Source organism: Solanum lycopersicum, chromosome 1 (assembly GCF_036512215.1).
Source record: "Solanum lycopersicum chromosome 1, SLM_r2.1".
In the NCBI taxonomy this organism is placed as follows: domain Eukaryota; kingdom Viridiplantae; phylum Streptophyta; class Magnoliopsida; order Solanales; family Solanaceae; genus Solanum; species Solanum lycopersicum.
The window spans coordinates 1,176,305-1,196,598 of record NC_090800.1 but is presented as its reverse complement, the minus strand read 5'-3'; the positions used below and the strand labels follow the sequence as shown (position 1 = coordinate 1,196,598).

General features: G+C 32.6%; 2 protein-coding genes, 1 long non-coding RNA gene and 1 other non-coding gene across 12 annotated transcripts; 2 read left to right on the top strand and 2 right to left on the bottom strand.

Annotated features, from left to right (window-relative positions):
* The first annotated feature begins 988 nt into the window (after positions 1 to 988).
* LOC101257695 (uncharacterized) lies at positions 989 to 5,305 on the top strand. Its single transcript, XM_004228609.5, has 6 exons — positions 989 to 1,179; positions 1,965 to 2,161; positions 3,619 to 3,699; positions 3,826 to 4,056; positions 4,272 to 4,349; positions 4,818 to 5,305. Exons 1-6 carry the CDS (start codon positions 1,065 to 1,067, stop codon positions 5,052 to 5,054), a joined length of 939 nt encoding a protein of 312 aa, XP_004228657.1. The 5' UTR covers positions 989 to 1,064; the 3' UTR covers positions 5,055 to 5,305.
* A 571-nt stretch (positions 5,306 to 5,876) lies between these two features.
* Positions 5,877 to 8,966, bottom strand: LOC138339481 (uncharacterized). 3 transcript variants are annotated; one of them, XR_011212270.1, is made up of 2 exons: positions 8,672 to 8,966; positions 5,877 to 6,869 (listed from the first exon to the last, which is right to left on the bottom strand). It is a non-coding gene; the product is annotated as an uncharacterized lncRNA (long non-coding RNA). The 3 variants fall into 3 exon arrangements; XR_011212269.1 differs by having other exon boundaries at positions 5,877 to 6,974; positions 8,672 to 8,949; XR_011212268.1 differs by having other exon boundaries at positions 5,877 to 6,866; positions 8,672 to 8,911.
* MIR6026 (microRNA MIR6026) lies at positions 6,334 to 6,575 on the bottom strand. The gene has a single exon (NR_108016.1). It is a non-coding gene; the product is annotated as a microRNA MIR6026 (primary transcript).
* A 2,778-nt stretch (positions 8,967 to 11,744) lies between the features above and the next one.
* On the top strand, positions 11,745 to 19,667 carry SLSINA1 (E3 ubiquitin ligase SINA1). Of its 7 annotated transcripts, none has more exons than XM_069295720.1 (4): positions 11,745 to 11,877; positions 15,936 to 16,238; positions 17,633 to 18,016; positions 19,103 to 19,667. In XM_069295720.1, the coding sequence occupies exons 2-4, from the start codon at positions 16,020 to 16,022 to the stop codon at positions 19,424 to 19,426; spliced, it is 927 nt and encodes a 308-aa protein (XP_069151821.1). In that variant the 5' UTR covers positions 11,745 to 11,877; positions 15,936 to 16,019; the 3' UTR covers positions 19,427 to 19,667. The 7 variants fall into 7 exon arrangements, with proteins under 7 accessions (XP_069151821.1, XP_010316064.1, XP_004228679.1 ...); XM_010317762.2 differs by having other exon boundaries at positions 11,829 to 12,256; XM_004228631.3 differs by having other exon boundaries at positions 11,829 to 12,408.
* The last annotated feature ends 627 nt before the right edge of the window (positions 19,668 to 20,294 follow it).

Here is a 20,294-nt window from a genome sequence, read left to right as displayed (position 1 = left end):
CGTGCACGTTCTTTATTTCTTATTTTAATAGTCATCAAAGTCACTCTCACCTTATCTCGTATAATTGTCATATTCACATTTATGAAATTTTAAATTTTAGATAAATGGTTTTTTTCCAATTTAAAATAGTTATGAAGTATTTTATTCATATATTTTTTATACATCTTAAATAAGGGAAAATTAATCAAAATGGCCATTCAATGATAATTATAACCCAAAATCAACTATGGATTCTTTATAACTATCACTTTAACACCTAATTTGCCATACAGATCCCTTCGGCATTATTTCTCTCTTCTTTCTTCTTCAATGTTGAAAGCTCGACTTTAAAAATCGATATGTGGTAATTTTAAAGTATTTCAAGTGAATAATATATTATAAGATTCGAAACATAGAAAGAAGCTCATATATAAATATTGAAATGTTTATGAGAGATTTGAGTTGGTTGGGATTAAACAAATCGTCGTGCAATATATACATGCACACATATATATACTATTGTATCAACAAGGTATATAGATATATTTATATAGTTTGAAATTGTAATAATTATAGATTTTCTCACTAATTAATAATTTTATATCAAATTTCAAATCAAATATTAGATATACGTATTTTTTGTTGCCATATACACGGTAAAATAAAGATACGTAGCGCGAGAGGCTAGAGTGAGATAGAATGGATACAAACGAGAGAGTCCACGAGTAACACGAAATACCTGTATCTGAGATGCAAGATACATTTTGAAATACAGATAACATATGGGAGAGAGGTGAGCGAGAGACTCAATAATCTACTTGTACACAACATCTAGCAAAAAAATATACTTAACTTTGACTCGATATATCTAAACACGTCATATACATGTATTCGAAGATCAAAATCTAACACAAATGATAATTTCGAAAACTCACGAAAAGTGGCCCAAAAAAAGCCTATAGATATAAGGCCCAAATCCATATATAAGAAGGTTTCTTTTTCCCGCCACCATTATTTTTCTTCTTTAATTTTAAGGGTTTTGCAGAATTTCACTTTCTTCAGTGCAAATTCGAATTTGAATTTCAATGGCGACACTTTCATGGAGGCACCATACACTAATTCAAGCTCTACTCTCTCGTGGTCCGCTTAAAGAGAAGGATTTTCAATCTATATTCACCAGAATCATCGACAAATCCTCAGGTTTTTGTGGTTTTTTTTGATTTTTTTTTTCGCGTATTAGATTGATTGTTTTTCGGTGTTTTGAGTTTAGTTCCAAGTACCCAAGTGCTAGTTTAGTTTATTCTGATCATTGCATTGGATTTTTTTTAACTTAGTTGTGGAATTTTGGTTTTAGTATTTGTGTTGTTGTTGAGTTTTTGTTTAGATATTTGGGGATTGGGGATTACAGTATCATTTTCAAGGACCATTTACATGTTTAATCATTTTCGTCTTTGTGTTGTTGGATTTTTACTTTGATATGTTTGTTTTCTAGCATAAGATTTAACTATCTCGTGGGCTATTCTCGAAGAAAGGAGGAGGAATTATGGCTTGTTGTTTGTGGAGAAGGGTTGAGCTGAGTAAATCTGGCTTATTATGAAAGAAATTATAACTATGGATTGATTACTGAAAGTTTTAGCTTAATGGATACATATTGTTTGTTCTCGAAAATTCGTTTATTTGTATGTTTTGGTGAATCAATAGGGATAATTGCTCTGTGTTTTGGAGGAAAGGCAAATCCTTTTTGAGCTTTAGTTAGTTTTCCGTTTCCCGTTTGGTTCGTAACTCGTAAGGCAGGAATCAAGTGTTTAATGATTCTGATTTGGAATTTTTGTTCTTTTCTTTGGATACAAGTATCATCATGTGATTGTCTGTTTAGTTTTCTAATTAGCATGTTAAAATTTGACTGGACTAAATAAATAAAATATTGTTTGGTATCTGTGTGAAAACATATTTGTTTCTGAAACTAATTTATGTCTATAATTCAGGTAATCATCAGTCACTATTCAATGAATACCTGAGAAAGATAAACGGAGAGCTCGCTTATGTGCAGTTAGAGCTACGGGCATGTAGAAACCAGTATGACGGACATGTGCATTATGGTGTTGTGAACAATGTTTCAGATGAGTCATCCAAACTTGGTACTAAATATTCAGTTCCCCAGATAGCTTTCTATAAAGGCATTGTGAGTTTTTCCTCCCTTTCTTTTGAACTGTGTCGAGAATGTCCGTAGTTGTTATATAGCCATCCTGTGTCCATATGAGGAAGTATCTTCATATTCTTTTGTCTTGCTTTGTGAGAGGGAATAGGATGTAAAATGAAAATCTTCATTAGTCTATGGAATAGAGAACAAGAACTAATAAGGTTGCATTAAACAGAACTGCTGAATGCTACTTTTCTTTTGCCTCCTTACCTCAACTCAACGATGACATTGCTGCATATCTTAGCTGGCAGTTCCACAGAAAGGAGCAAAAACTGTTTACTCTTCTTCCTTTCCTAGTCTGAGCTTGAAAGAAGATCTACATGCTATTAGTCCTCTAAAACATAAAACTTCATGCTTAATCTTCATAGTAATGAATTGCGTATAAACTTGCAACTTATGTAATGAATTTGATATGGGAATAGAGCAGCTGATGCTGTTCAAGTTATAGTACAAACATGATCATCCATCTTCTAGGATTAGTACTAACAACAACATACCTGGTGTAATCCCACAAGTGGGATCAGGAGAGGATGGTGTGTACACAACCTTACCCCTACCTTGTAGAGGTAGATAGGTTGTTTCCACTAGATCCTCGGCTCAAGTAAAGCATATCAAAATCTAAGTATGAAAAGTAAATATAGTAGTGAATAAGTGCTGAAAATAATGGAGAAAAGAACAGTAGCAACACAAATAATACAATATTTGAAGAAAAGAACACAGGTAATAGAAAGCATAACCACTAAGTTCAGTTAAATTAGAGTATTTTGGAGCTGACTTATGCAATCTAGTTTTATACAAAATAATATTCAGGAGTCCCATTTTAAATCAAAAGTTGAAGTTGGTCGATCTATTTCATATTAGCTCAAAATGTGGTTAGGGGAAAAGATTTGGTAGGCTTTTTTCACTTCTTTCTAATCTTGCTTGCTTTTTTTTTTTTTTTGGGAGAACGAATTGTTTGCTTCCCTTTTGTACTACGAATTTAAACTCACTTACTGTTGTAAAGGGGAGAGTCAAATAATTGAAATTTGTTGGTTTCAGTAATTGATGTTTTCTCTAATCGACTAAGTCTCAGTCCTCAACTAGTTGGGATTTACTATATGAATTTTCCATTCATCTGTGCGTTCTTCTCTATTCAGGCCCATTTCATTCAATTATTGAGTAAATTGCATACTTTGAGGTAACTTGGGGTCTCTACAATTGAAGGTTCTCATAATTCCACTCTTATTCCAACAGTTACATAGAATTTCCTAATGAGAATAAAAAGGATCCTGAAAACGTTGGGCTTAATGTATCTGTACAAAATTACCAAGTTTTACTTATATTATGTCCTTAGCTTAGACTGGTTAGTGTTTCTTAAAGAAAAATAATATGAATATATGAAGATCATTTCCTGACATAAATTTTTTAATGAGATTTATATGGTTACTGTTTAAGTGCAGATTGAAGCAATTGTTCAAGACGCAGCAGCTCAGGGATTTATATCGACCATTGATGCACTGAACATACGGCTCGAAAATCAGGTTTCTTACTTCTTAACGATAAATGGTGGATGTGGTTCTGGATTAAAAAAGATCTGTATAAACTTTGTAAATTTGCTTGTTGTTAGATCAGAGTTGTAATTATAATTACTTTGCTTCGGTCAACAGTTTCTAGCTGGAACAGAATCCCAGTCTCAGAGAGGTCATATTCCTGCAGCGTTTAGAAATTTTTCAATGTCTCAAAAGGAGAGGACCCTTGAGGAACTTGCGAGGGACCGCTGGCTTTCTCTAACAGATGGTAAGATAGGACTAGGAGTTCGTTCGTTCCTTGATCTCAGAAGTTGGTTTCGCAGTAATGAGGTTCCAGCATGTGAAGTTTGCAATGAAGCTGCTGTGAAGGTCTATTCTTCTCTTTAACTCCATGTTCACTATAGTAAGAATTTTGCCTTTAAAATTGGATAACTTTTTAGCTGTAAACTCACATGGTCTTCCTATATACTGTGCTTTGGTTTGATAATGTCACTGCAAACATCAGAAAGATGTTTATGTGTCTATGATAAACTATATGGCTGCTAAGTCATCCTATACTCATGGTGGTATGATTATTTGACCAGGCTGAGCTTTGCAAAAATGAAGGCTGTAATGTTCGTATGCATATGTACTGTCTGAGAATGAAGTTCTCCAAAAGCAAGGTATTCTTCTCTCCTAGTGTAACTTTCCATAAATTTCCCATTTGTCACTCAATGACTGAATCTTGCCCTTTTCTTTTTAGCATCAACGAATTTAATTATATATATGTTTTCCAATCTTTTGATGTTGAATCCTCTACCATAATAGTTGCATTCGTATTAGTGTCCATGATACTTGTTTAATCCTAGACTTATAAACAGAAGAATGTGAACCCCCTCTTAGTCACAAGAGATGAGATTATTCTGGATTTGCACATTATAGATGTTATTAACTAAATTTGCCCGACGTATAGGCAATCAAGAAAGCCGTATAATTGAACATATATATAAGCTAGATAAAAGTGAGCTAATCCAACTATCCAACCAATCATGTTATATTTCAAAGGGAAAACACTGTAAAGTTGATGATGAACACTCTCATCTATGCAGGCGATTGATGAACTAAATTCTTGTTGAAACCATAATTTGCAGGCTGAGAAAGTTTGTCCCGGTTGTGGGACAAGATGGCATTACAACATTGCAAAAGTAGAAGCTGTAGATGAAGAAGAGGATGCATCTTTGCCTCCTGAGAGTCAGCAGCCTCGTGAACCCTCAACGAGAAAAAGGCCTAGGACCCGTGCAGCTATTGACTCTGATACTGTTGAGCCTGAATCATCTCAAAGTACAAGGCTGACTCGACGCTCTGTCCGTCTGAAGAGTTCAGGTTAACAAATCTGGCTTGCTAGTTGCTAGTTTGGTGCTCATGTACATTTAAGTATATGAAAATGGATATATTTTTGCAACCTCTGAAACCAAACTCTAACTTATGAATGTAGATTATAAGGGTATCCAGATTAGTATCTTAATCATGGGTTCTTTTTTGTTTAAATCCAATAGTTTCTAAGGGTAGATTAAACAATTGTTCATGTACCTTTATCCTCGGAGGCTCAAGTAAATGCCTGTTTGCTTATGTTTTCTCATATGAATCTTTTGCCTCTAGCTATTGAGTATCCCATTTTCATACATGACCAAAAATCATGAAGACCCTTCCGGGGTGGCGTTAGTGGTTTGAGCTTGAGACTTCCATGTTGGAGGTCTCGAGTTGGAAACCCCTTGCCAGCGCTCTCTCCTATATGGTTTTCGAGCTATTTTATAGGAGCGTAGGTTTTATCCTGGGCGCACCCAAAGGGTAGCGGTTGTGGGTTTCCCTTGTCATAAAAAAAATAATCATCAAGGATACTTGCGCTATGATTGCGCAAAACAAAAATTCTTTCTGTACTAGTGAAACTAGATTGAAGTTTAAACTTTAATCCAATACATTCCCTTAAATTAACTTATGAAATCAGCTACAACAATAAAACTAGTGATGTAAATGTCCATAACCAAAAAAATGTCCCAAAAAAAAAGATCTTCAGTTAGATATAGCTCTTCTATGAGTTGATTGTCAAAACATGTAACTATCACTTCTTTTTTTCGAGTTTCATACCCTAACTTTCACTGTCTATGTAATAAACACACATCGAAGTTAATTATATCAACAGATGATGAGAGTTTAGGTAAAAGAAAATAGAAAAGAAATCGAAGTTAATTATACCATTAAACACACATCGAAGTTAATTATACCAACAGATGATGAGAGTTTAGGTAAAAGAAAATAGAAAAGAATATCTCATAGTTGGGGTGTTAAACTCTCAAAGCCATCCACAAATGCCAATCTTTTTCAACAAATCCTACAATATTTCCAAACCAACTTCATCATTGAATCCAAAAGATTACAAAGGGGTAACAACAGAGATATACTAAACAAACATAAATTAATTACAAAACTTAAGATACACATTTAAGAACTGCCAAAAATAAAGCCTCAACAGTAGAGATTTACAACAGTCTGAATAGTTTAGTGAGAGCATTCAGGTAGGCCACACTCTTCGAGAATTGATGATATAGTGGTAAGTTCTGAAGCTAAGGCATAAGAAGATCACGAAGCAACTCACTCGAAGGTTCAAATCAATTAAAACACTTCACTTGGCAATACAACTCTAGCCAAGAAAATATATAATCACAAATGCATAACATTTCACTCTAACTTCTGAGCACGGTGTTGCTTTCCATGAGTATATGAAAAAACAATCTTGTTCAACGAAAAACAAGTTTAGAGAAATCAACACAATGCTCAAACAATAAAGTGAAAAGTTATGCACTTATAATGAAGCATTGTCTTGGCTATAGTTGTATTACCAAATCAAAGTGGTCAATTGATTTGAACATTCAACTAGGTTGCTTCGTAAGCTTTTTTTGCCTCGTCTTCCAAACCACTATATCATCAATTTCCGAAGACTGATCATTGTGATATAAGAAAGCAGCTCGTCTTCCACATGCCCTGGTCGTACAATCTATTAAACATTTTAGGGAGAGGCATAGTGCCATTTCCTTCAAACGAACAATAAGTTTTTATCTTCTGATTCCATCCAGCAACGTCATAACTTTTTCGAGCACTAGTCTTCAATCGATTGGCTTCGAGATTCTTAACATGGAAAATACCTACTAAATATATTCAAATAAATCAAAAGCTCCACTCCACTATAACATCTTATTCTTCTTCAATCTAGTTTTGTAGTATGGAAAGTAACATGTAAGGCAAGTAAAGCACTGCAAACAGAGATCAATGACATCTAGTCAAGTACCAATTCAGAAATTATTCATAAACTTTGGAGAACATAACATAATGATTAAATTAATAACAACAATTTTAGTCTATTAAGCTTATATAATGGTTGTTATCGCCTTACCGGTTCCTTATAAACCATACCATTGCTTTTTCTTAATATATAATACTCACTCTATTTCAATTTGTTTGACCTATTTTAACTTGAGATAGAGTTAAGTAAAGATGACTTCAGAAACTTATGGTCATCAGATAGAGATACATCAAATGCCAAAAATACCCTTTAATTGTGTGGTTTTAAACATGTCACGTGGAAAGTTGGAACATAATAGTTGTCAAAAAGGAAGGAGATACTTTTTTTGAACCGAACTAAAAACTATACTCTCTCTGATTCAATTTGTTCGTCTCACTTTACTTTACTTTAAAAGTAAAGTAGGGCAAACAAATTGAACCAGAAATAGTGTAGTTTTTAGGGTCCTTAAATTGAAAAAGACTTGTTGGTCTTTTTTAAATGGGCAAATAGCAGTTTTAGTCCTTATATTATATGTTTATTCCGATTTTGGCCCTTATATAATTCAACTAAGCATTTCATATTAATTGACAATTAATTATGCTTAGTTAAATTAAACAAGGACCAAATTGAAATAAACCTACAACATTGAGGCCAAAATTGCTATTTGCCCTTTTTTTAAATTAGAAAAGGGACTCAAATTAGTGTTAAGAACACATATTTTGGAAGTCTCAGTTTCTTATGATCTTATAAGTAGAATAGTTGGAATGTGCAAGAAATATATGAAGAGAGGATTTGAAAATTTACTTTGCGACTCACAGAATTAACGCAAGTTGCGTGAGACTTCTTTTTATTTCACGAGTTGGTGAGTCCAACGATTTGGGTCGCACTGACTTGTAAAACAAAAAGAGACCTCACACAACTTACATCAGTTGTGTGAGACACAAAACAAAGTTCATGTAATTTGACGAAACTTCAAAGTTTTGCACAAACAACCAAAGCATATCTCAAGATAATTAAACATCTCCATAATGTTTCAAACACTATGAACCATGCTTAAATGAGTTCTGATTCTGCCTCGTGTAACAACAACATACCCAATGAACTCACACAAATGGGGTCCGATGAGCATAGAGTCCACGCAACAACAACATATCCAATGAACTCGCACAAATGGGGTCTGTATAGAGTTAACGCAAACCTTACCCACACATCAGCTAATAAGAATATCAAAACCTAGTATACTTTTAGTTCAAATTCCATATTAGTGTCGAAAAAAATTCATTCAGTATATATAAATAATTTATTCAGAACCAACTAAAAAAACAAAAAATCATAGTACAAAATGCACAAACTAAAAAATCCCTAATTAACAACAACAACAACAACATATCCAATAGAATCACACAACGGGTCCAATGCGTAGAAAGTATACGCAAATCTTACACGAACCTCCAAGCTCAAGTACACCAAATCAAATAGTTTGTGTATAAAATATACGCAAATCTTACACGTATCTCTAAACTAAGCTCAAGTACACCAAATCAATCAAATCAAATAGTTATGAAAAGAAAAAACGACACTCCAAGCTAAGCTCAATCACATCAAATCAATCAAAACGACAGTAAAAAAAAACACGACAACTAGTAAAACTTTGTAAAGAGCTCATACCATCATTTGATGAATACAGATCTGATCCACAAAAACCATTCTTTGCTATGTTTCTTCCATCTGGGTATCATCGAAAATTCAAAATCAGTAATTTTTCAGTGTACAAAGCTATAGATGAAACCACCGCCGTGGCACAAACGTCGATGACGGCGGAATTGGGTGGCAGAGATGCCGCAGCCGGCGGCGGTAACAGTCGCCACCTCACTACCTATAATCCTAGTAGGATAGTATAGCTTTTATAGACAGGTGAAAGTTTAGGTTTTTAATTTATCAGTTACGTCAAGATTCGTATTTCAATAAAAATAAATGTAATATTTAAATTATTTTAGATATTTTTTTTTTCTAGATTAAGTATATTTCTTTTTTTAAAAATAGAGTCATAAAAATAATCTCTTTGTAAAAAATAGATAAAATCACGTATGATAATAGTTATTTCTTTCTTAAACTCTCGATATAATAATTGTTTAGTGCATCTAACTGCACTTAAATAGTTTGTTTTAATATTTGGTTATTTCAAACCCTAGTGTTATTACTAAGAAATATATATACGTATCGTTGTTCTGAATAGAGTATCACGTGATTGTATAAGATAAAAATTTCATTTTTTTAGCGTTGAATATAATTTTTTAATTTTTTTCACATTTACTTTTATAAGAGTTATTTAAGATTTAAATATCGAAATATTGTTATAAGTATATAACAAGACGTTACATATGAAGGTTTTTATCATGAAATTATATGATTACTTCATGAAGTTTTCAGTAACAATCTATTTTGATCAAGTTACGGTTTGCAAAAGATACTTTACCATTTAATTTATTATTTATATTAAAAAATTAAAAGATAATTGATTAATATTTAATAATTTATTATTTATATTAAAAGTTTTAAAAAGTAATTGATTAATAAGTAATGATTTAAAAGGTTTTGTTGATAAAAAGTAAATAAATAAATGAAACTAATTATTTAAACATAATAATTATTAGTTAAATAATAAAATAATTTTTTATTAATATATTATTAGTTAATATGCTATAAATAGTTTATTTTTAAATATTTTTAAAAATTAATATATTATTAATTGATGTGTTATAAGATGATAATAATATGTTATAAGTAGTTTATTTTTAAAGAATATAATTATAACTTGATATTTTTCCTCTTAAATGTGTGTACGATGTTAATTTTACCGTAATATATCTACTATAGCCTGCATGTACATTTTTTTTATATTTCTAATAATTTTATATTTCATTTCTTATATTATATTTAATATAATCATAAGAGAATTATCGATTACGTTTAACTATAATTTAAATTTTGTAATTACATTTTAAACCCTATCTTCCCCCCCTTCAAACCTAACCCTAATACAAAGTACTTAATGATATATATATTTAATAACAATAACATATCTAATATTTATAAGTAAAATTTGGGGAAAAAAATAGTGTGTACATAATAATTTTTTTTATGAATATAAAATAATTATTTTTGATACATCATTGATCCAATAATTAATTTTAAATATAGCATTAAATACCACAGACATGGCATATGGTCCCTCTGACTAAAGTAATAAATTTGTTAGAAAGAATAGATCATGTGGGGTTCACAAATTTGAAAAAAAATAATAAAAATAAAAATAGGCCATGACTATATAGTTAAAAAAATTAATTCCTCTAGGCTTATGACATTAATTTTTAAATTTGACAAAAAAAGGTTTTAAAAAAAAATGCACAGAAATTTATGTACTTGATTAATTGTTTTTTGCCTTTTTTAGATTTTCTTTTCTAAAATTTTCTTTTACCTATATATAAATAGAATTCATCTCTATAAGGTAGTAATAAGATTTGCGTATATCATATTTTCCTAGGTCTTAATTCATGAAATTTCACTGAATAATTTTTTTATTATATATATACATATAATATAATAAAAATATATTAAATAATTAATTCTTCTTTTATTACTATTATAATTTTTAACTTAGAAAAGTACTTCAATGTTTTATTTAAAAAAAAAAGAAAAAGGAACATTTTTAAATAGTTAGAAAAAAAGTTAACTAAACAAATATTTTAAGAAGAAAATTTGCATGGCCAAACTTCAAAGTTCAAAAGTGATTTAATTTTCCATAATTTTTTTTTAATAATTGCTGATTGATTTCAGCTTCCACATGGCTTCATTGCTTGTACACAATGTCCACCACAATTTTTTTTTTTATATATATGTATATATATATATATATATATAATATTATAACATGAAAATCAATTTTAAAGATAAATCAATAGCAGAATAATATGATTAATTTGGTAGTTAATAAATTTCATATTATGAATTTAAATATATATTTTTTTATCTATATAGATCGTTTGATTCACTTATTATTTTTCTAGCGGATATTAATAAGTTATATATGTATTATCGTATTTAGTTTATATATATATTATATATTTGATGATTATTTTTAATTTAAAAGATTATGTGGGATGTTATTTAAATTAATTATTCAATTTAATTAATTAAATTATAATAAATGAAAATAATTGACAATTTATGCTCATCTGCTTAAGTTTTGACAAACATAGTTCAATTGATAATCATATGATAATTCAATAATAAATATAATAAAATAGTCGAAATGTAATAATTTAACGTGAATATATATAAAGAATATTTTATATGTATCGTATTCATATACGAGATATTATGTTTAAATTTCAACGACATAAAGATACTTAAAACAATTTTTTATTCATCAATCTGAATCTTAATGAAAAAAATTACTCAGTATTTTATATTTATAAAAAGTAAATGTTATTCGATATGTGTTTTCAAGTTTTGATAAAAAAAAAAGTTATCCAAATATTTATTACGAGTATATAAATAATATCAAAGTTATTCAATATTAATATTAATATCAATATTTATATAATTAATTTATCGTGTAAACTGATCCGAATATCATTGTACTTTTTCCTAAAAAGAATCATATGGTAATAATAAAAAAATTTCAAACGTTGCGTACGCGAAATGCCACCTTTTTTTTCCCTTTTTTTGCGAGAAAATCAAGAAAACAAAAGCTGACCCCACCCCCAACACCCCCCCACCCCACCCCCTCAGTAGAAAAAGCCAATACAGCTTCAGACTTCAAAGTCCACCATTAATGGTCATCCTCTAAGACAGAATTTCCACAAAAAATGGTGTGTTGTACAAAATTCACAATAGCCTTTCAAAAAAATCCAATCTTTTTTAGTATATTTTTTTCAATTTTTTTCTATTTGTACACAAACATGTGTATGTGTCACAAAAATCAGTAAGCTATAAGGGGGGTTGTATCAATTATAAGTTTAAATTATTATGAAATTATGAGGATTTACATGATTTGATTGTGACCCTTTTCAAATCTTTGACTCTTGTTACCCTTTAGATTTGTATACTTGTAAAGAGAAACAAACAAATGGTTTTGTTTTCTCAGATTTACTGTTGAAAAAACAAGAGCCTGTTTTGGTGGACACGAAAATCAAGGAGAAAGCTTTTAAGGATATTTGGTGCATCTCAACCACCCACTCTTACCCTTTTGTTAAGACCCTTTCATTTTCTGTTCTTGGTTTTTGTCTTTGTTTTCCTTTTTTTTGTTGTTGATGAAGCCTATCAGGAAGACCCAATTATTGGTTGCTTTTGTTGAGAATGGGATGAGTTAATCTGGCTTTTACGTACAAAATCTTATCTTGGTTGGTTTTGCTCTTTTTTACCTTAGATTTTGGTGTTTTATTGTGTTTGTGGGGCTGCTGATGATTTTTGTGGTTTGCTTGTTTATGGGAGTTATTATGAGCTTATAAAGATTGGACCTTTGTGTCATAAAATTGGGGTGTTTTTCTTTCCCTTTAGATTTTGGGACTTTTGATGTGGTATCTTTTCATGGTTTGATGTTTATGTTTGTAGGGTGCTGATGATTTTTTGTGGTTTTCTTGTAAATGGGAGTTGTTATTAGCTCATAAGGATTGGACCTTTGTGTCATAAGATTGGTTCTTTTTTCTTCTTTACCTTAGATTTTGGGACTTCTGTTGTGGTATCTTTTTCTTGGTTTGATGTTTATGTTTGTAGGGTGCTGATATCTCTGTGGTTTGAAGGCTTTTAGGTTTTTACTTTTTCTTTCTGGGAAGGTGATGTTTTTGTTTGAATTTGAGGAATCAAATGTTAAAAGAGGGAAGATAAATGTGAAGAAAGTACATGGTGTAGCATCTTGGGTCTTTTTTATTTTTTGCTTTTGAGCTAGCTGTCAGAGTTTGTTTTGAATTGCCCTTTACTAGGATATTGAAAAACTGGAATGTTGGCAAAAAGTGAAGAGCTCAGAAATGTTCTGTTTTCAAGGATTTAGGTTTCTTTCTCCTTAAAATGATTAACAAAGTTTGGATCTTTGGATGTTTGTTCTAGTCGTGGCTGCTATTTTTGTTGATCAACAAATTTTGATGGATGATGATTTTTTTTCCTTTTTGTGCTTTTCTTGTTTGTGGGAGTTCTTATGAGCTCATAAAGTTTGAACCTTTGTGTCATAAAATTGGTTTGAATTTTTGGTTTGAGGGTCTATTGGAAAAAGCCTCTCTAGCTTCAAGATAGGGTTAAGGTTTGCGTACACTACCCTCCCCAGACCCCACTGCGTATGTTGTTGTTGCTTCTTCTTTTTCTTCTCATTTTTGTCCAATCAAAGTTATGCCTTATCAGTAAGGGGAGTGAGGGTAGTTGTTCTTGATGTTGTTGGCATTGCATTCGCTTCTTGTGTAAGAAACTTCTTTGAGAAGATTTTTATATGGTACATTCCAGTGTGATGTTGGAAACAAGTGAGATACCTTAGTTGCTATGCTGTCTATGCTTTTTCCTATTGGGTGATACTTTGCTGGACATTTAGCATAGCCTTGTCAGGTGGGGAAACTCTCTATCCACACTTACCTTAAGAAATTTTTTGTTGAAGAACTTAGATTTATTCATCTCGGTGAGTTAGTTTGGTTAACCAAGGTATCCTGCACGAGGACTTAAGCTTTTGATGGCTTTGGCTGGTAGAATTTAAGCAAATGTGTCTGCGGACAATTTTGATGACAGATTAGTGTCGAAACTCGAGACAACTTTTGAGCGTATCAAAGTCACTTCCCTTAAAAGAGAAGGGAGCTGCTTGACAAATTTTAAGGAGTCTTTTGAAAATTGAAAATAATCATAATAAGTCTTCATTCTTCTTTTTGAGCAGGTAAAGTATCTACTAAGTCGTTATACTTATTAGACATCACTTTCTTTGTAAGAGTGTCATGATTATTAACGCGGCTAAATCAAAGTTCTCTGCCTATAAAAGAGTTGTATGAATGCCATTCCTTTTAATATTGCCGTCAGCCCTAGAATTACTAGCTTACTTTCCTTTTGAGAATTTCCAAGAATAGGAGTACTTTCCTCTTCAATAACTTGTTTCTCCCGCCGCCCCATCGTTGTCAATGAAATTCTAAATGTATATTGAAAAGAGTCACTTTTAATTCTTTATATGTCTCTACCTTTGGATCCAGTTGTTGTCGAATTATGATTATTGCATGGGAGTGATGGATAGTTCTCTAGCCAACACACATCTTTTAGCCAAAGATATAGTTTCCTGATGTGTTTTCATCTTTCTATCATATTTTTCCATGTGGATGTGGTTGTGCTATTCGTTCTCAATCTATGTGTCTTTGACTTCAAATTGACAAATCCAAAGTGCTACTTTGGTGCTACATAAAAGCACATTGCTTGGTTTTTGAATATCCTATACCACTGTGTTTATGCACTCTTTTCAATAATTAGTGTCCAGAAAGAAAAATATAGAACAGTTGAAATGAGACCAGACATTCTTTTTGCTGTGCAATTAATATAATCTAGCTCTTGGTTAGAAACTTTAATTACAAGTTAAGATACATTTATAAGCTTTGCAAAACATCAGATGCCAAATCCTCTTAAAAACTTTTACTTATTTAAAAACAACTTTGAAATTAATTTGGATGTTTAGGAACTTTTCAAGTTATAATATTTTCCATTTCAAACAGCATAATACACTTGAAAATCTTAGTCGAAGATTTGTTTCTTTGACTCTTTAGATGTGAAATTGGACAATTTTTTATGACCAAGGGACTAGTTTTCTTGGATTGTCCAAAAAAGTTCTGATTTTCTTGAGCATGTTGCTCTATCCATACCGTGAAACTCAGCTGCAGATGAGGTGTCAGTTTGGACAAAATGTCGCTAGATTTCCAATAATAAAGGCTGTCTTGGATAGGTTGTCAATCCATACCATGAAACTAGCTGCAGATGAGGTGTCATTCTGGATAAGATTTGTTCTCCGTATAATCGTCCTCTATGTATATTATCTGCTGTTATAAGATGTACTAGCAATAAAGGAATTTTAAATCTTGGACTAGGTTGTAGCAGCTTGGTTTCCATTTCAAATACTCTTCCCCAATCTTTGGTTGAATTAGACTTTTCTGGATGCTTTGTCCTGAGAGTAGCATAGCTTCGCATTATTTTCAATGCAAGGACTTTGTTAGTATCTGAAGGGAAGTTACAGATGTGCAACTATTTTTATATCTTAATTTTACTTCTTGCAGTTGCCAAAGGACCAATTGTAATTGCTTTCGGGGATTAGATGTGTTATGTTTTAAAAAAAAAATTGATAGGTGAATTATTGGCAACAACATAGCAAGTTTACTTGGTGAATTAAGTCTTTGGTCAAACTCTTTTAGAATAATAATATTTTGATTTTACACAAGTATCTTCTTCTAGCAATTATTTGACGCATGACCTAGTTATTGAAAGACCAGTTCTAGACATGTGTGCAACTTGCTAATCTTGAATGCTGACAATCGAAAAGTTCAATAGACTAGTTATCTCATTATTTATAATAGGGACATTAACTTGTTTAACTGAACTTCTTTTCTGCTGTTCTCCTTTTCCCAACTCTCCTGTTAATTTTGCTTGCGAAATGAATATTTTCTTAAAAACTTACTCTGGTTAGCCATCGAAGACTTGGCAAAGAAATTTCCATATAAGTGTTGGTGTTAGATTGCATGCATTAACTGGCATTGAAACAGGGTGTTCTAACTAGTAGTGGCACAAACCTCCTTTCCGACGCCTTATTGCTTTTTCATTTATGTAGATCTTTTTCTTATTCTGTTTGGTAGGTTGATTTCTCTGCCCTTTTTAGTCAGAAAATGAATATCTTTCCAATTTATGTCCGTGCTTTCTTTGGTGGCAGGATCAGGGCCGTCAAGAGAGCTAGAAGATCAGATTTGTGGAGGATATATATTGTTGTCAACACATAGTAGTTTATATAGATACCATGGCTCCCGGAGGCAGTAACTACCAGGATATTGGTGATTCCCGCAGTGCATATTCTGACTATGGTATTGCACCAGAAAGTGCTGAGTTCAAAAACTCCCCCTTTAGAAAAGCTGCAGCTGTTATTGGTGGGAAGAATGGAGTTGGATCTAATAGTGCTGTTCATGAGCTACTTGAATGCCCTGTTTGTATGAATCCAATGTATCCACCAATTCACCAGGTAGATTCTAATATTTCTTTAATTGGAATGGCAGCTTTGCTATGATAGTGATTTGTGACATTCTGTTATTCACCAAAGTGGCACAGGGTGGAGCTGCTTTTGGTACTTGCTGTTGAATTTCGATAATAATGCTGATATTTTTCCAAACGATTATTGAACACCAAATTTTAGTAGTCCAAACTATATAGAATGTATTGGATAGTGAATTTTGAATTCTAAGAAAACGTTTTACTGCTGTACTATCTTACAAGTTTGCTTTTGAGCTGATGCAATCATCTCAGTTTTGATAAGAGTTATGTCCAGCTTCCATAATATCTCATTGTGCTTTCTTTCTAGACAAATGACTATAAATGGTTCAAATGAGTTTTTAAATTCAAGTGTCACATCTAATGAAGGTGCAGCATAATATAATCAATTCGAGCTACTATAGAGAGAAAATGTCTGTTAGTCTGTTCAGTAGAGATGAATTAGTTCTCTCCCCATTCTTAGTAAAAAAGTTCTTGCAATTTGCTAGACAGCTAGAGTACCTTAACCTACTAGAAATAAGTTTCAGCCATCCCCATTATTTGCTTTCCATTGTTTGTTCTCTCCATTTTACTCTTCCCACTCTGGACATCCACTTTGGTAAGTCCCACATTGATTGAGGGAATGCGTTGTTGTCTCCTTATATGGTCTGAGGATATCCTCACCTCATGAGTTTACTTTTGGAATTAAGTTTGGTTCTGATACACTTCTTTTTATGGTAGTAAAGCACAAAGATGTCTTGGGCCCGATTTTCATCATCATTATCAAAAGGAATTTTCATGTTCTTTCTGAAGGAAAAAAAATTAAACCTACACGTGTGTGGTTTACCACAAAGAAGGATAAATGTCTCATGTTATGGACAGTAAACTCTACAAGCTGTATTAGAGAAAATAATTGTGAAAATTTGATGCTTGTCGTTGGTAGTTAATGATAGAGAACAACTAGTTTCCTACACGATAAACATATTTATGTACTGTGCTACAGTCTACATACCCAATGCATCTCTTAGATCTATGGCCTATGTAAAGGAATTACCACAAAGAATTCAGTAAAGCATATAATTTAACATTAATAGCAGATTTTTGGTATGTTTTTGGGATAGAAAGTTAGAAAGATGATTTTCCTATCTTCCGTTTATGTAGTATTCATTGCATACTTCCTTCTCGAGAGTAGTGTGTGATGGTTTTGTGGCACAATCAAAGAAAAAGATATTATCCCTTCAAAAGATAAGTGCCTTCCAAAAAATGTTGGCCGACTGAACTTTTGTTTCGTTTTTCTATTTCTTTTTTGTCAAGTTTGTGATCTTATTCTTCAATTATATTGTGCATTTCTTGGTCTTTTACTGAGCTTGTTGATCTTTTTCTTGTAAGTGTCCAAACGGCCACACGTTATGCGTGAAGTGCAAGTCAAAAGTACATGTGTGTCCAATTTGCCGCCATGAGCTTGGAAACATAAGATGTTTAGCACTGGAAAAAATTGCTGAGTCACTAGAATTGCCGTGCCGATACCAAATTTATGGCTGTCAAGATATATTCACTTATCATACTAGGCTTCGTCATGAGCAGAACTGCAGATTTCGACCATACAATTGCCCATATGCAGGATCTGAATGCGCTGTTACCGGTGATATTCAGTACCTCGTTGCACACCTAAAAGATGATCACAAAGTTGATATGCATGATGGCTGTACCTTCAATCATCGTTATGTCAAATCTAATCCTCAAGAAGTTGAGAATGCTACATGGATGTTGACGGTTAGTCCTCTATCTTTCTTTCTCTCTTTTTTCTTTTTTCCTTTGTTGTGAAGGAGAGCCTTGGTGTAACTGGTTAAGTTGCCGCCATGTGACCAGGAGGTCACGTGTTTGAGCCATGGAAATAGCCTCTTGCAGCAATGCAGGGTAAGACTGTATAACCTCTCCTATCTCTACGAGGTAGGAGTAAGGTTTGTATACACTCTACCCTCCCTAGATCCCACTTTTAGGCTAACACCTGCCACCGGGTATGTTATTGTAATTTTACAGCTTTCCTGCACAAGTAAAAGAAGCACAAACGTCCAGTGTTTTGTGCTTCTTTATCAACAACTTAAAGGCAAAATCCCAATGAGATTCACATACCCTTTTAAGTCAACATTGAAAGAAAATCTTTTGAAAATTCTGATGCTGTCTTCTGTGGAAGGAGAGAAATTGATGGCTGTTTCTGTTAATTTGTTCTCTTAAAGTTAGATCTTGAACTCCTATTCAATACTTTGAGGAAAAATCTGTTACTATTTACCTTATCAAAAAAAGAAGAACCACTATTATGTACTCCTTCGTTACAATTTGTTTTACTTTCCTTTTAGTTTGTTTATAAAAGAATGCCTCTTCCCCTTTTTGGCAAAGTGCAAACTCTTTAATTCCAACTCTTCATATGACATGTTTAATGCCATAAGATTGAAGTACATTTTGATACATTTTACATATTTTGAGTTTAAGATGACAAGATTCAAAAAATTTCTCTACTTTCTTAAACTCCGAGACACATCAAAACCAGGCAAATAATTGAAACGGAGCAGTTTTCTTCATCCAATTGTAGAAGTGTTGTATAACATTTTGTTATTCATCATCGTCTTTGTACTTTAGCTATTGTTAGGAGGTTCATACTTCTATTGCCAGCTTTATCTTTTTTGGTTGAAAGTGAAGGCAGACAAGAGCATGCATAATTTTGTTATTCGCCTACCAATTAATTTTCCATCTAGCATTTAGCCATACGATAACCGAGCCTTTTTCTTTGTGGATTTTCACATTGTTCCATCTGCAATGATGTGCTGTTGGTAATAGTTTGTTTGCTGATTCCTGGAATAGGTTTTTAACTGTTTCGGTCACCAGTTCTGCCTGCACTTTGAGGCTTTCAATCTTGGATTGGCACCGGTATACATGGCATTCCTTCGTTTTATGGGTGATGATGATGATGCGAAAAGATTTAGCTATAGTCTTGAAGTAGGTGGATTTGGCAGAAAGTTAACATGGCAGGGAGTACCGAGGAGCATCCGTGATAGTCATAAAACTGTCCGAGACAGTTTAGACGGGCTGATTATTCAAAGGAGCATGGCACTCTTCTTCTCTGGTGGTGACAGGAAGGAGCTGAAGCTAAAGGTAGCTGGGCGTATTTGGCGAGAGCCATTGTAAACTAGATATATGCATCTTCCTTCATCGTGGGGATGCCCTGAAAGTATAGTTAGTTATCGCTAAATTGGTTGGTGGCTTAATTTTTTGTAAATGGTTCTATACAGTTTCTGGTTTTTCGGATCGATCGTATCGATTGTAGTTTAGCTCAACTGTGGATCATGTATCTAAAGTTGTGAGGCATTTTAAGCTTTTCTATGACCAGCCATATGATAATCTATCTGGTTATTAGTCTCTTTCTGTATATTCTCTCTTGCCCTTTTGTTTCTTTAGTTAAGTCCCTCAAAATTGTTTCTGTATGTGTTCAATAGTCATTTTTTAAGGTCGGAATTGTGATCCTGATTAGATAGTTGCATTTTTCTCGTATCTTTTGTTTGTCTTGTGCGTGTGGGGGTGGGGTGGGGAGGCTATTATGGCATACCGACCAATGAAGGTCGGAATTATGATGTTGATTAGATAGTTACATTCTTCTCGTCTCTCTTATTGTGATATTGATCAGATAGTTGCATTTTTCTTGTCTCTCTTATTTGTCTTGGGACATCACTATTAGGATAGATCGACCATTAAGGTTGGAATTGTGATGTTGATTTGATAATAGTATTCTTTTTGTCTCTGGCTTGGAGCACCACTAAAAGGGTAGATTGATCGATGAAGGTCGTAGTGATGTTGATTAGATATTTGCATTCTTCTTACCTCTTATATTTGGCTTGGAAGACTAATAGAGTTAATTAACGAACAAAGGTCGAAACTGTGATCCTGATTAGATAGTTGCATTTTTCTCATTACTCTCATTTGACTTGGGGCACATGGGGGCTATTATGGCATACCGACCAATAAAGGTCAGAATTATGATATTGATTAGATAATTGCA